At 52.8% G+C, this 12,929-nt stretch overlaps 1 protein-coding gene across 7 annotated transcripts in view; it reads left to right on the forward strand.

Annotated features, from left to right (window-relative positions):
- Positions 1-12,929, forward strand: part of LOC119966628 — a 292,892-nt gene that overhangs the window by 126,740 nt on the left and 153,223 nt on the right. For 6 of the 7 annotated variants that reach the window (XM_038798641.1, XM_038798640.1, XM_038798634.1 and 3 more), the window contains one exon: positions 9,500-9,556. In XM_038798641.1, coding sequence (XP_038654569.1) covers positions 9,500-9,556 — 57 coding nt within the window. The remainder of the gene's footprint in view (positions 1-9,499; positions 9,557-12,929) is intronic. The other variant, XM_038798635.1, reaches the window with a different exon arrangement.

A 12,929-nucleotide genomic window follows, 5' to 3' on the forward strand; every position in this document is an offset into this window, starting at 1 on the left:
TGTCCCAGAGGGAGGGGGACAGTCCCAGAGGGAGGTGGACAGCCCCAGAGGGAGGGGGACAGTCCCAGAGGGAGGAGGCCCAGTCCCAGAGAGAGGGGCCCAGTCCCAGAGGGAGGAGGACAGTCCCAGAGGGAAAGGCCCAGTCCCAGAGGGAGGTGGACAGTCCCAGAGGGAGAGGCCCAGTCCCAGAGGGAGGGGGACAGTCCCAGAGGGAGCTGCCCCAGTCCCAGAGGGAGGGGGACAGTCCCAGAGGGAGGGGGACAGTCCCAGAGGGAGGTGGACAGTCCCAGAGGGAGCTGCCCCAGTCCCAGAGGGAAATGGCCCAGTCCCAGAGGGAAATGGCCCAGTCCCAGAGGGAAATGGCCCAGTCCCAGAGAGAGGAGGCCCAGTCCCAGAGGGAGGGGGCAGTGCCAGAGGGAGGGGCACTGTCACAGAGTGAGGTGGCCCAGTCACTGTGCTGCATGGCTGTGCGCAGTGAGATCTCAGTTGAGGTGAGAGTGGCCTCCAGGACTGGCAAAGCCGGGTGGTGGGGGAGCGCTCAGAGCCCGCATCAGCAGAACCTCCATCTCAAGGAGTAGCCAGGGACCCATCGGGCACCCAGAGGGAGGAGGAGGTGATGGAGTCTTGGATTTTGTTGTGTTATGCTGCTTCAGATAACACTGGCTGCTATTTGATGCAGTCTTAACTAAAGGATGCTCCAGACTCTGAAATTAGTTCAATGTGTTTATTGAACTATTAACAAAGTTCTCAAATGAGTTAGACTCTCTGCTAATCTAACTGTAGTAACTCGGTCTAACTGTACCAGCCTGCTCTAAGCCACGTGCTGGGGTGTGATGCTGCTGATCAACCCTGTCTGACTCTCTAGATGTCTGTCTGTGGAAAGAGGCCGGGTGTGAGTGCCTCATCCCTTTTATAGTGTTTACGTCGTGCCCCCTTGTGGTGATGCCACCTCTGAGTATCCTGACTGCCCATTGGTTGTGTCCTATTCTGAGTGTTCATTGGTTGCATGTTTGCATAATCATGACATCTCCCCCCCTTTTTGTAGACGTATATACATGTGAATGTGTCTTTCTAATGTGACTGACTGAGGAATACAGAACCAAAACAAATGCTCATAAGTCCAGTCTCTGAGGCTTGCGTCTGATCCTCGTCGACCGCCGGAGAGGTGGTGGAGGGGATGACGGTGTCTTGACAGGCGAGTGGGAGGCATGACTGGTGGCCTCATGGTTCGAGGTGTCTGGAGGTGGCAATTCAACATGTGGAAATGGAGAGGAAAGTGGCTGTGGACAAGCAACGTTTCACAGTGCCCTTCGATTCCTTCGCACAATGGAGCCATCAGCCATACATATGACATAGGATCTGGGTGCGGCATGTTGAACAACGACAGCCGGAGCAGACCACCCACCATCCGGTATCTTTATCCTGTCTGTGTCTGCCGGGGATACCACGTCCAGATTGGTGGCATGTGTGTCATAGCCCTGCTTCTGGCTGCTGCATCTTCTGCAGCACCGGGAGGTGATCAAGGTTGGGCAGGTGTGTGGCTGGAAGCGTTGTCCGCAGGTCTCTGTTCATCAGCAGTGAACTGGCAACATGCCAGTGGACAAGGGAGTCGCCCGGTACGCAAGTAGTGCAAGGTGTATGTCGGAAGCGGAGTCCGAGGCCTTGCGGATGAGCTGCTTAACGATGTGCACCCCTTTTTCGACTTTGCCATTGGACTGCGGATAGTGCGGACTGGAGGTGACATGCCTGAAATTGTAGCTCTTGGCAAACGTGGACCATTCTCGACTGTGGAAGCACGGGCCATTGTCGCTCATGGCAGTGTTCAGGATGCCATGCCGTGAGAATGTCTCTTTACACACTTTGATGACGGTCCATGAGGTGAGGCCGGGCAGCTTCAGCACCTCAGGATAGTTCGAAAAGTAATCGATGATTAAGATATAGTCGCGACCATTCACGTGGAATAGGTCAATGCCAACCTTGGATCACGGAGAGGTCTCTAGGTCATGTGGTTGGAGCGTCTCCTTGCTCTGCGCTGGTTGGAACCTCTGACAGGTTTCTCAGTTCAGGACCATGTCCGTGATTTCCTGGTTGATGCCGGGCCAGTAGACAGCTTGCTGGGCCCTGCATCTGCACTTTTCTACGCCCAGGCGTCCGTCATGAATCTGCCGCAGCACCATGCTCTGGAGACGTAGCGGGATGACTATCCTGTCCAGTTTGAGCAGGATGCCGTCGATCAGCGTCAGGTCGTCCTTGACATTGTAGAATTGAGGGCATTGCCCTTTCTACCAGCCATTGCTGAGGTTGTGGATGACTTGCTGCAACAGGGGGTCTTTGGCCATCTCTTCTCGGATGAGAACGATCTTCCCATCTGTTGCCGGGAGAGTGCTTGCACACAGTTGTACCTGCAATTCAATATGCTGGATGATCGCCAGAGGTTCACTGGGTGAGTTGATGGAGAGGGACAATGCATCGGCAATGATGAGTTGATGGAGCGGGACAATGCAGAACAATGCAGCGGCGATGATGAGTTGATGGAGCGGGACAATGCAGGACAATGCATTGGCGATGGTGAGTTGATGGAGCGGGACAATGCAGGACAATGCATTGGCGATGGTGAGTTGATGGAGCGGGACAATGCAGGACAATGCATCGGCGATGGTGAGTTGATGGAGCGGGACAATGCATCGGCAATGATGAGTTGATGGAGCGGGACAATGCATCGGCGATGGTGAGCTCCTTGCCAGGTGTCTACACCAAAGTGAAATCATACCTCCGGAGTTTGAGCAGAATTCTCTGCAAACGAGGCGTCATGTCATTCAGGTCCTTTTGGATGATGTGGACCAGAGGCCTATGATCCATCTCAACAGTAAATGTTGGCAAGCCGTAGACATAATCATAAAATTTGAGGATGCCGGTGAGAAGACATAAACACTCCTTCTCAACCTTCACATATCTGGTCAGTGGGTTAATTTCTCCCTCCCTCACCTTTTGAACCTTTTTGCATAAAGACCCAGGAATAGGAGTTTGTCATTCCCACTTCAAGCTATATTCACCCATTCAATTCGCTCTTTTTTATAAAAAAGATTTTTAATTTTCCTCCTTTTTCACATTTTCTCTCAAATTTACACCCAACAATAAACAATAATCAGCAACGAATATAATGTCAATCCCCATAGCAACAACAACGATCCCATCCTCCCACCAAACCCCAGACATTAACACACATATTAACATAAACAAAGGACAAAAAGGAATCAGGAATCACCCATCGGGACCATTAACACATACAGTCCCTCTCCCCCCCCCACCCAACCCTCCCAGCCCCCAACCCCCCGAATGTTCGATGTAATCAAATTCTCGAAAGTGCATAATGAATAACGCCCATGAATTGTAGAACCCCTCCATCCTTCCCCTCAGTTCAAATTTGACCTTTACAAGCGTTAAGAATTCCAGCAAGTCCTTTGCGTCCCTGGTAGCCCGGCGGAGGATCTTGCTTCAATGGAAGGATGCGAGGCCCCCAAGCGTGGAGGCCTGGATCAATGACATGGCGGGGTTCATCAAATTGGAGAAGGTGAAATTTGCCCTGAGGGGATCAGTACAGGGGTTCTTTAGGCGGTGGCAGCCTTTCCTGGACTTGCTGGTGGAACGGCAGGGAAATAGGCCGGCAGCAGCAGCAACCCGGGGGGGGGGGGGGGGGAGAGGGGGGGGGGAGAGGGGGGGGGGGGGTTTGGTTCGGTGGGAGGAGAACTGTGTACATGGGTTTGTTGGATGTGGCGGGTGTTATCTCTTTCCTTTTTGTTGTTTGCTTTTTTTTGTTTTTGTAGTTGGGTGGGTGTTGTTCTTGGGTTTTTACCATGGCTGTTTTGTTAATATTGTTTTGTTGTTTATATTTTGTGAAAATCTTAATAAAAATTATTTAAAAATAAAAAAAAATTCCAGGAGGTCCCCCTGCCATGCCAGGGCATAGGGTGGAGAGGTTGAGTACTTTAGATGGGTCAGCTTTTGTCCAATGTGTGCAGGAGGGTTTCCTGACACAGTATGTAGATAGGCCAACAAGAGGCGAGGCCGTATTGGATTTGGTACTGGGTAATGAACCAGGAGAGGTGTTAGATTTGGAGGTAGGTGAGCATTTTGGTGATAGTGACCACAATTCGATTACGTTTACTTTAGCAATGGGCAGGGATAGGTATAAACCGCAGGGCAAGAGTTATTGCTGGGGGAATGGCAATTATGATGCGATGAGGCAAGACTTAGGATGCATAGGATGGGGAAGGAAACTGCAGGGGATGGACACAATGGAAATGTGGAGCATGTTCAAGGAACAGCTACTGCGTGTCTTTGATATATGAACCTGTTAGGCAGGGAGAAAGTGGACGAGCGAGGGAACTGTGGTTTACCGAAGTAGTTGAATCACTTGTGAAGAGGAAGGAGGAGGCTTATGTGAAGATGAGACGTGAAGGTTCAGTTAGGGCGCTCAAGAGTTACAAGTTAGCTAGGAAGGCTCTAAAGAGAGAGCTAAGAAGAGCCAGGAGGGGACATGAGAAGTCTTTGGCAGGTAGGATCAAGGATAACCCGAAAGCTTTCTAGAGGTATGTCAGGAATTTAAAAAATGACTAGGGAAAGAGTAGGGCCAGACAAGGACAGTAGTGGGAAGTTGTGCGTAGAGTCCAAGGAGATAGGAGAGATGCTAAATGAATATTTTTCGTCTGTATTCACACAGGAAAAAGACAAAGTTGTCGAGGAGAATACTGAGATACAGGCTACTAGACTAGAAGGGCTTGAGGTTCATAAGGAGGAGGTGTTAGCAATTCTGGAAAGAGTGAAAATAGATAAGTCCCCTGGGCTGGATGGGATTTATCCTAGGATTCTCTGGGAAGCTCGGGAGGAGATTGCAGAGCCTTTGGCTTTGATCTTTATGTCATCACCGTCTACAGGAATAGAGCCAGAAGACTGGAGGATAGCAAATGTTGTCCCCTGGTTCATGAAGGAGAGTAGAGACAACTCCGGTAATTTTAGACCAGTGAGCCTTACTTCTGTTGTGGGCAAAGTCTTGGAAAGGTTTATAAGAGATAGGATTTATAATCATCTGGAAAGAAATAATTTGATTAGAGATAGTCAACATGGTTTTGTGAAGGGTAGGTCGTGCCTCACAAACCTTATTGAGTTATTTGAGAAGGTGACCAAACAGTTGAACGAGGGTAAAGTAGCTGATGTGGTGTATATGGATTTCAGTAAAGCGTTTGATAAGGTTCCCCATGGTAGGCTATTGCAGAAAATACGGAGGCATGGGATTCAGGGTGATTTAGCAGTTTGGATCAGAAATTGGCTAGTGGGAAGAAGACAGAGGGTGGTGGTTGATGGGAAATGTTCAGCCTGGAGTTCAGTTCCTAGTGGTGTACCACAAGGATCTGTTTTGGGGCCACTGCTGTTTGTCATTTTCATAAATGACCTGGAGGAGGGCGTAGAAGGATGGGTGAGTAAATTTGCAGATGACATTAAAGTCGGTGGAATTGTGGACAGTGCAGAAGGATGTTATAGGATACAGAGGGACATAGATAAGCTGCAGAACTGGGCTGAGAGGTGGCAAATGGAGTTTAATGCAGAAAAGTGTGAGGTGATTCATTTTGGAAGGAATAACAGGAAGACAGAGTACTGGGCTAATGGTAAGTTTCTTGGTAGTGTGGATGAGCAGAGAGATCTCGGTGTCCATGTACATAGATCCCTGAAAGTTGCCATCCAGGTTGATAGGGTTGTTAAGAAGGCGTACGGTGTGTTAGCTTTTATTGGTAGAGGGATTGAGTTTCGGAGCCATGAGGTCATGTTGCAGCTGTACAAAACTCTGGTGCGGCCGCATTTGGAGTATTGCCTGCAGTTCTGGTCGCAGCATTACAGGAAGGACGTGGAAGCATTGGAAAGGGTGCAGAGGAGATTTACCAGGATGTTGCCTGGTATGGAGGGAAGATCTTATGAGGAAAGGCTGAGGGACTTAAAGCTGTTTTTGTCAGAGAGAAGGTTAAGAGGTGACTTAATTGAGGCATACAAGATGATCAGAGGATTAGATAGGGTGGACAGTGAGAGCCTTTTTCCTCGGATGGTGATGTCTAGCACGAGGGGACATAGCTTTAAATTGAGGGGAGATAGATATAGGACAGATGTCAGAGGTAGGTTCTTTACTCAGAGAGTAGTAAGTACGTGGAATGTCCTGCCTGCAACAGTAGTGGACTCGCCAACACTAAGGGCATTTGAATGGTCATTGGATAGACATATGGACGATAAGGGAATAGTGGAGATGGGCTTTAGAAGGTTTCACAGGTCGGCGCAACATCGAGGGCCGAAGGGCCTGTACTGCGCTGTAATGTTCTATATTCTAGATCTCCACCCTAACAGGATCCGCCTTCAGGCGATCAACGAGGCGAAGGCTACAACATCTGCCTCTGCGCCTGTTTCCAATTACGGCCGGTCCGACACCACGAATATGGCCTCCCGAGGGCCCGGGTCTAGTTTCACGTGCACCCTATGTAGAAATTACCCTAAACCCCTCCTTACAGTAATCCTCCAGCTTTGGGCAGGACCAAAACATATGAACGCGGTTTGCGGGGCCTCCCCTGCAACGTTTACACACCTTCTACCTCAAAGAGCCGGCTCATCCTCGCCTTTGTGAAGTGTGCTCCGTACACCACCTTCAGCTGTATCAGCCCCAACCTCGCACACGTGGTGGAGGCATTTACTCTCCGGAGCACCTCACACCAGAACCCCTCCTCCATCCCCTCTCCCAACTCTTCCTCCCACTTTGCCTTGATCCCTTGTAGCGGCGCCTTCTCCTCCAGAATAGCCCTGTAAACTGCCGATACTACCCCCTTCTCCAGTCCCCCTGTCGTCAGCACCTCCCCCAGCAATCTGGAAGCCGGCTCTACTGGGAAGCTCTGTATCTCCATTCAATTCAATCTTTACCTGATTATAAAACTGGATCCATATCCATGGCTGAATAAAAACCTGTTAGTCTAAGACGAGGAGATTTCAATAGACCCTTCGGGAGAAGTAGGGTTGGACTCTCCGCACCCCAACGCCGAAATTGCGTTCGGCGACGGGGTAAAGAATCCAGTTTCCCACATGGAATCGGGACTGGTGCTGGTTACGCGATTTCCCCGGAGTACTCGGGGAGTAGGCCGCACCAATTAGCCAGCACCGGAGGCCATTGCCAGAGGCCCGGCCCGCTATTCTCCGCCCCCGACCGGCCACATTCCCGACAGCGTGGACCACTCACGGTCCTGCCGTTCGGGATACTCGGCTGCGGACTCACTCCACGGCCACCGCAGTCGGGGGCCGGGCCGATCGGAGGGCGGGGGGGGGGGAGCCTCATTCGGGACTGGGGTATTTTTGAGCGGACGCTCCGGGTCGGGCGCACGGCCGATCGGGGGCACTATTTCCACGGTGCAGGTCCACGGTCCGAGTCCGCCATGGAGCACGGCACGGCTGCTGGAGGCTGCCGCCGTGCGCATGCGCGGCCTCTGACCCGGAAGTGCAGGGGGGCCGTACCGGCAGCTGGAGCTGTGGGCTCCACCACAGCTCCCTGCTAGCCCCTGGCAAGGCTGTGAATCTGTGGCCTGTTGATGCCAGTTTTCCTGGTGTAAAGGACCACCGTTTTCACCACGGTGTGGGGGACACAATCCCTGAACGGAGAATCCAGCCTGTAACTTCTCCTCAAATCTGTTTTAAATTCGCTACCTCTCGTTCTAAGATTATGACCTCTGGTTTTAGAATGCCCCACAAGTGGAAGCATCAGCTCCATGTCTACTTTATCCAAATCTTGATCTTTCAGCATCTTGTATCCATCAATTAGATCTCCCTTCGTTCTCCCGTTTTGTCATTTTCCCCCAGCCACTGAACCTTTCATGACAAATGTCCCATTTCATGGCCGGGTTGAGTGATTGAGAAGCTGCAAAGATGCTGAAGGATTAGACAAGTTTGATAGTTGATGTAACTTTTGACATTCGAACGATCAAAACACCTTTCAGACGAACATATCTTTTTTTTTTAAATGTATTTTATTACAGACAGGTATCAAAACAGGTTACAGCAAATAAACATACTTCCCAACAATCAACTATACCATCCGTACAGATTATTCCCCTTTTTCACCCTCCCCCCCCTTTCCCCACCCCCCTGCGATGAACAGCCCCTCAAACATGGTCACAAACACCCCACCTTTCCTCAAACCCTCCCTGCTGAGCCCCTTAACTCATACTCTTCTCTGATTGCAGGAGGTCGTACAGGTCACCCAACCAACCCACTACCCCCGGTGGCCATGCCGACCGCCACTCCAGTAAAATTCGCCGCCGTGCAATCAGAGAGGCGAAGGCTACAACATCGGTCTTCCTCCTCTCCATGAGCTGCGGCTTCTCTGAAACCCCAAATATCGCCACCAAAGGGAGGTTCCACCTCCTCCTCCACTACCCTGGCTAAGACCGCGAACACTCCCGCCCAGAATCTTCCCAATTTTTCACAATCCCAAAACATGTGCGTGTGATTCGCTGGCCCCCGCCCACACCTCTCACACTCATCTGCTACCCCCTGAAAGAACCCACTCATTCTCGCCCGAGTTATATTCACCCTGTGCATCACCTTAAACTGTATCAGGCTCATCCTTGCACATGAGGAGGTCCCATTTACCCGACGCAGTGCCTCACTCCATACTCCCCAATTGATCTCCAGTCCCAACTCCGCTTCCCATTTCTCTTTGATCTTCACCACCCGCTCGCCTCCCTGCTCCCCCAGCCAGTTGTGATATCCCCAATTCTTCCGCCCCTCAGACTAATGCATCTCAACACAAGTAACCGGTGCCAAAGAATAATAATGTTTCTTCATATTGTTCCCGTAAATATAGTTTTACAGAATCCAAAAGCATTTCATCCACTAAAGAAGGTTAGGTGGATTGGCCATGCTAAATTGCCCTTAATGTCCAAAATTGCCCTTAGTGTGGGGTGGGGTTACTGGGTTATGGGGATAGGGTGGAGGTGTGGGCTTGGGTAGGGTGCTCTTTCCAAGAGCCGGTGCAGACTCAATGGGCCGAATGGCTGGGGTTACTGGGTTATGGGGATAGGGTGGAGGTGTGGGCTTGGGTAGGGTGCTCTTTCCAAGAGCCGGTGCAGACTCAATGGGCCGAATGGCTGGGGTTACTGGGTTATGGGGATAGGGTGGAGGTGTGGGCTTGGGTAGGGTGCTCTTTCCAAGAGCCGGTGCAGACTCAATGGGCCGAATGGCTGGGGTTACTGGGTTATGGGGATAGGGTGGAGGTGTGGGCTTGGGTAGGGTGCTCTTTCCAAGAGCCGGTGCAGACTCGATGGGCCGAATGGCCTCCTTCTGCACTGTAATTTCCATGATTCTAGAAAATAATTTGTTCAATAATATTGCACTATTTAGCAAAGTTCAGCTCCCAGTTTGTAGGTTTCTTAATGTGGGCCAATGTTCAATTAAAATATTATTCTTGCTCTTTTTTTAGCAGCGCCGAATCCATGTGGTGACAGGAATTGCCCGCATACACCAGGGACCTGTGGTGGTGAGTCAGAAAAACTACTCAATAATTCAGAGGAACCCCCAGACTTGAATTTGGTCATTCGAATTCTCTGTCCTTCCTTAATTTAATTCAAACCCTCTGACAAGTTTCACTGTGCTTAATCGTATCCTCATTGTTTCCAAAACAGTCCATGGGCAGAATTCTCCGCTCCCCACGTGGTGTGGGAGAATCGCTGGGGGGGCCTCCCGTCATTTTTTACGCCCCCCTGGCGCCCCCAGCGATTCTCTCCCCCCCCCCTCGTATGGGCCGAGCGGCCGACCCTTCACGCCCGTTTCACCACGGCAGCAACCACACCTGGTCGCTGCCTTTGTGAAACGGGCGGCAGATGCCCGTTTGGGGCATCTAGGGGCCCGATTGGCACGGGGGCACCACGATTGTGCTCGGGAGGGGACAGGCCAGCGATTGGTGCCCACCGATCGTCGTGCCAGCGTCCAAAACGGACGCACTCTTTCCCCTCCGCTCGCCGGCAAGATCAAGCCGCCACGTCTTGCCGGGCGGCTGAGGAGGAAGACGGCCACCGCGCATGCACGGTTCACGCCGTCTGCGCGATGAAGTCATCCGCGCATGCGCGGGTTGGAACGGCAATCCGCGCATGCGCGGATGACCTCACAAATGCGCTGTTTTGCGCGTCATTTCCGGCGTGACGAGATCGCGGCCGGGAAAGACGGAGGCCCGCTCCTAGTCCTCCGGATGGGGGTGAATTAGGTGCGGGGAGCGGGCTCCGTAGGCCGTCGTGAACCTCGATCAATTTCACTACGGCCATCCCAATTTTTATCGGGAGCGGAGAATTCCGCCCTGAGCGTCAATACCTTGATTTCCTCTATTCTCCAGAGCCACACTCACTCTTCCCTGCTGTGCTGTTATCGTGTATGTGTCTGGAACATGTTCATCAGTGAATCTGCAGTCCACCTATTTTCCTCACAAATAACATATTATATCTGCCGACACGCACCAGTAATCCAAACTCTTACCATTGTTGACACAATCCATTCAGGTCATCTCATCAGTAAATATTCTGCAGATTATTCTCCATCTGTGGTCCCAGTGTGTTCTAAGGCCAGGCTACCAAATGCCATTTTCATATTCTGCTGTTTAGGCTAATATTTTCTGTATTTATGGGCAATGAGCAACACGGAGTTGCACCATCCCACCAGGGACACTCGAGGACCTGTCGCTTGAGAGGACCATCGCCAAAAGGGACCCAGGTCACAGGGTCATGCCCATCCTGGTCATCCTCCACATCCTCCTCGTCGGACGAGGCCTGGCGTTCATCTCCCTCCGGCACGCCGGCCCTCTGCTGCGTGATGTTGTGGAGGATGCAGCCGGCTACCACCATGTCGGAGACACTCCTCGCTATACTGGAGGGCCCCTCCAGAACGTCCAGATACCTGACCCGCACCTTGAGGAAGCTGATTCACCGTTCGGTCACGGCCCTGGTCTCGACATGGGCGTTATTGTAGCGGGTCTCCGCATTGGTCTGTGGCCTCTGGATTGGCGTCATCAGCCACGACCGCAGCGGATAAGCCCTGGCCCCAACCCCTCAGCCGGGGGTGTGCTTGGAAGGTGTCGGGAGCCTTCGAGTGTGCCAGGATGAAGGTGCCGTGCCGGGTATCAGGCGCAGGCGTGAATGATGTGCTTCAAGTGGTCACATACCAGCTGCACATTCATGGAGAGGTAACCCTTTCAGTTTGTAAAGTCCACCCCCTCATGTTGCTGATAGAGGGACATGCGTCCTGTCGATCAACCCCGGGACCTGGCACATCCTGGCGATAGCGGTGAACCCTCCAGCCCGGGCATCCTGTTGGGCTCGGTTCAAATTTAAGTCGATATACTGTGCCAACCAGGAGTATCGGGCTTCCATGATGGTGTGGATGCATTTCCTCGTACCCAACTAGGCCCGATGGGCAACACAGTCGCCCAGTCTACACTGCAGTCCCTGCCCCTCAGTCCCTCCCTCCTCTCCACACCCGTCCCTGCCAGATGCCCACCCACCATGCCAGAGGCAGAACCGACAGCCCAAGAGGCTCCTGGGACACTACCTGGTGAGCACCGCACAGCCGCTCCGGTACAGCAGGTGGAGGTAGGAGCGGCCGAGGAACTGGACGGTCGGAGGGCAGCCCATCCCCAGCATCCAGCTGCCGCCCGGGCCGATCCCGGGCTCCTGGAACATCCAGTCCCGCCCACAGTGCAGATGCAGTCAGAGAGCCATGGACCGCAAGAGGGGATGTCGGTGAACATCCAGCACCTGGGGGCGCAGGTGGAGGAGTCCATCCGCGAACAGGGGGTGGTGCCACACGATGGCGTCCGCGGTAGAGGCCTGGGGGGGCGCGATGGTTTCGGCTACGGATCAACATGACCAAGGCCTGGGGCATTCTGTAGAGGCGGTGACTGAGGCCCAGGACAGGGCTGCCCTCTCACAGGCAGCCATACGTTGGAGCCACCTGGACATTGCAGCAGTGCCCCTCAGTATGGTCCAGTCACAGCAAGCCATGGCTGAGAACATGGGCGGCATTGCCCAGGTGCTGGCTGGCGTGGCCCAGATACTGAGCGAGGTGGCCCAGTCCCAGAGGGAAAGGCCCAGTCCCAGAGGGGAAAGGCCCAGTCCCAGAGGGAAAGGCCCAGTCCCAGAGGGAAAGGCCCAGTCCCAGAGGGAAAGGCCCAGTCCCAGAGGGAAAGGCCCAGTCCCAGAGGGAAAGGGGGGGTGGGGAGGGGGTGCCCCTCGATCATGTCAGGAATCATTGAGTGTGACAGAATGAAGGAATCGTGCACGCTGCCCGGGTATTGGGTGCAGAGGTGTGCGATGTGCAGCTGACACCAGCTAAATATTCATTGAGTGGTGCCCCTTACCGCGTTGTGTACTGCGGCTTGTTACCCGCACGTGCCTGTCGGGGACATACACCCTGTCTAGCTCCCGCTGGACACGGGGCATCCCGGCGATGGCAGAGATTCCCAATGCCCGGGCATCCTGGTGGGCTCGGTCCACATTGAAATGGAGGTAGTGATCGGTCTGGGCATCTCGGGCTGCAGCTGTGCACCGAGGTCTGTGAGATCACGGACAGGTCGCCACCCGGCGCCTGGAAGGACCCCCGTGGTGTGGAGATTCAGGGCAACCGTCACCTTGACACTGCAACACTGTGGCAGCAAAACATTGTGGTTAGATCCATGAGGCATATAAATAAACTGGGTACAATTTGCTAAAATATATCAATCTGATGTTGATGTAGATGAGAGTGAAAGTCAGGAAAACATGGATGTGTAGAGATAATTCCATAATTAACGGGTGTTAATTATGCAGGTGTGCCCTCCCCTATACCCCCGCGGTGCCAGGTGTGCCCTCCCCTATACCCCCGCGGTG

This window comes from Scyliorhinus canicula, chromosome 5, assembly GCF_902713615.1.
Source record: "Scyliorhinus canicula chromosome 5, sScyCan1.1, whole genome shotgun sequence".
NCBI classification, from domain to species: Eukaryota; Metazoa; Chordata; class Chondrichthyes; order Carcharhiniformes; family Scyliorhinidae; genus Scyliorhinus; species Scyliorhinus canicula.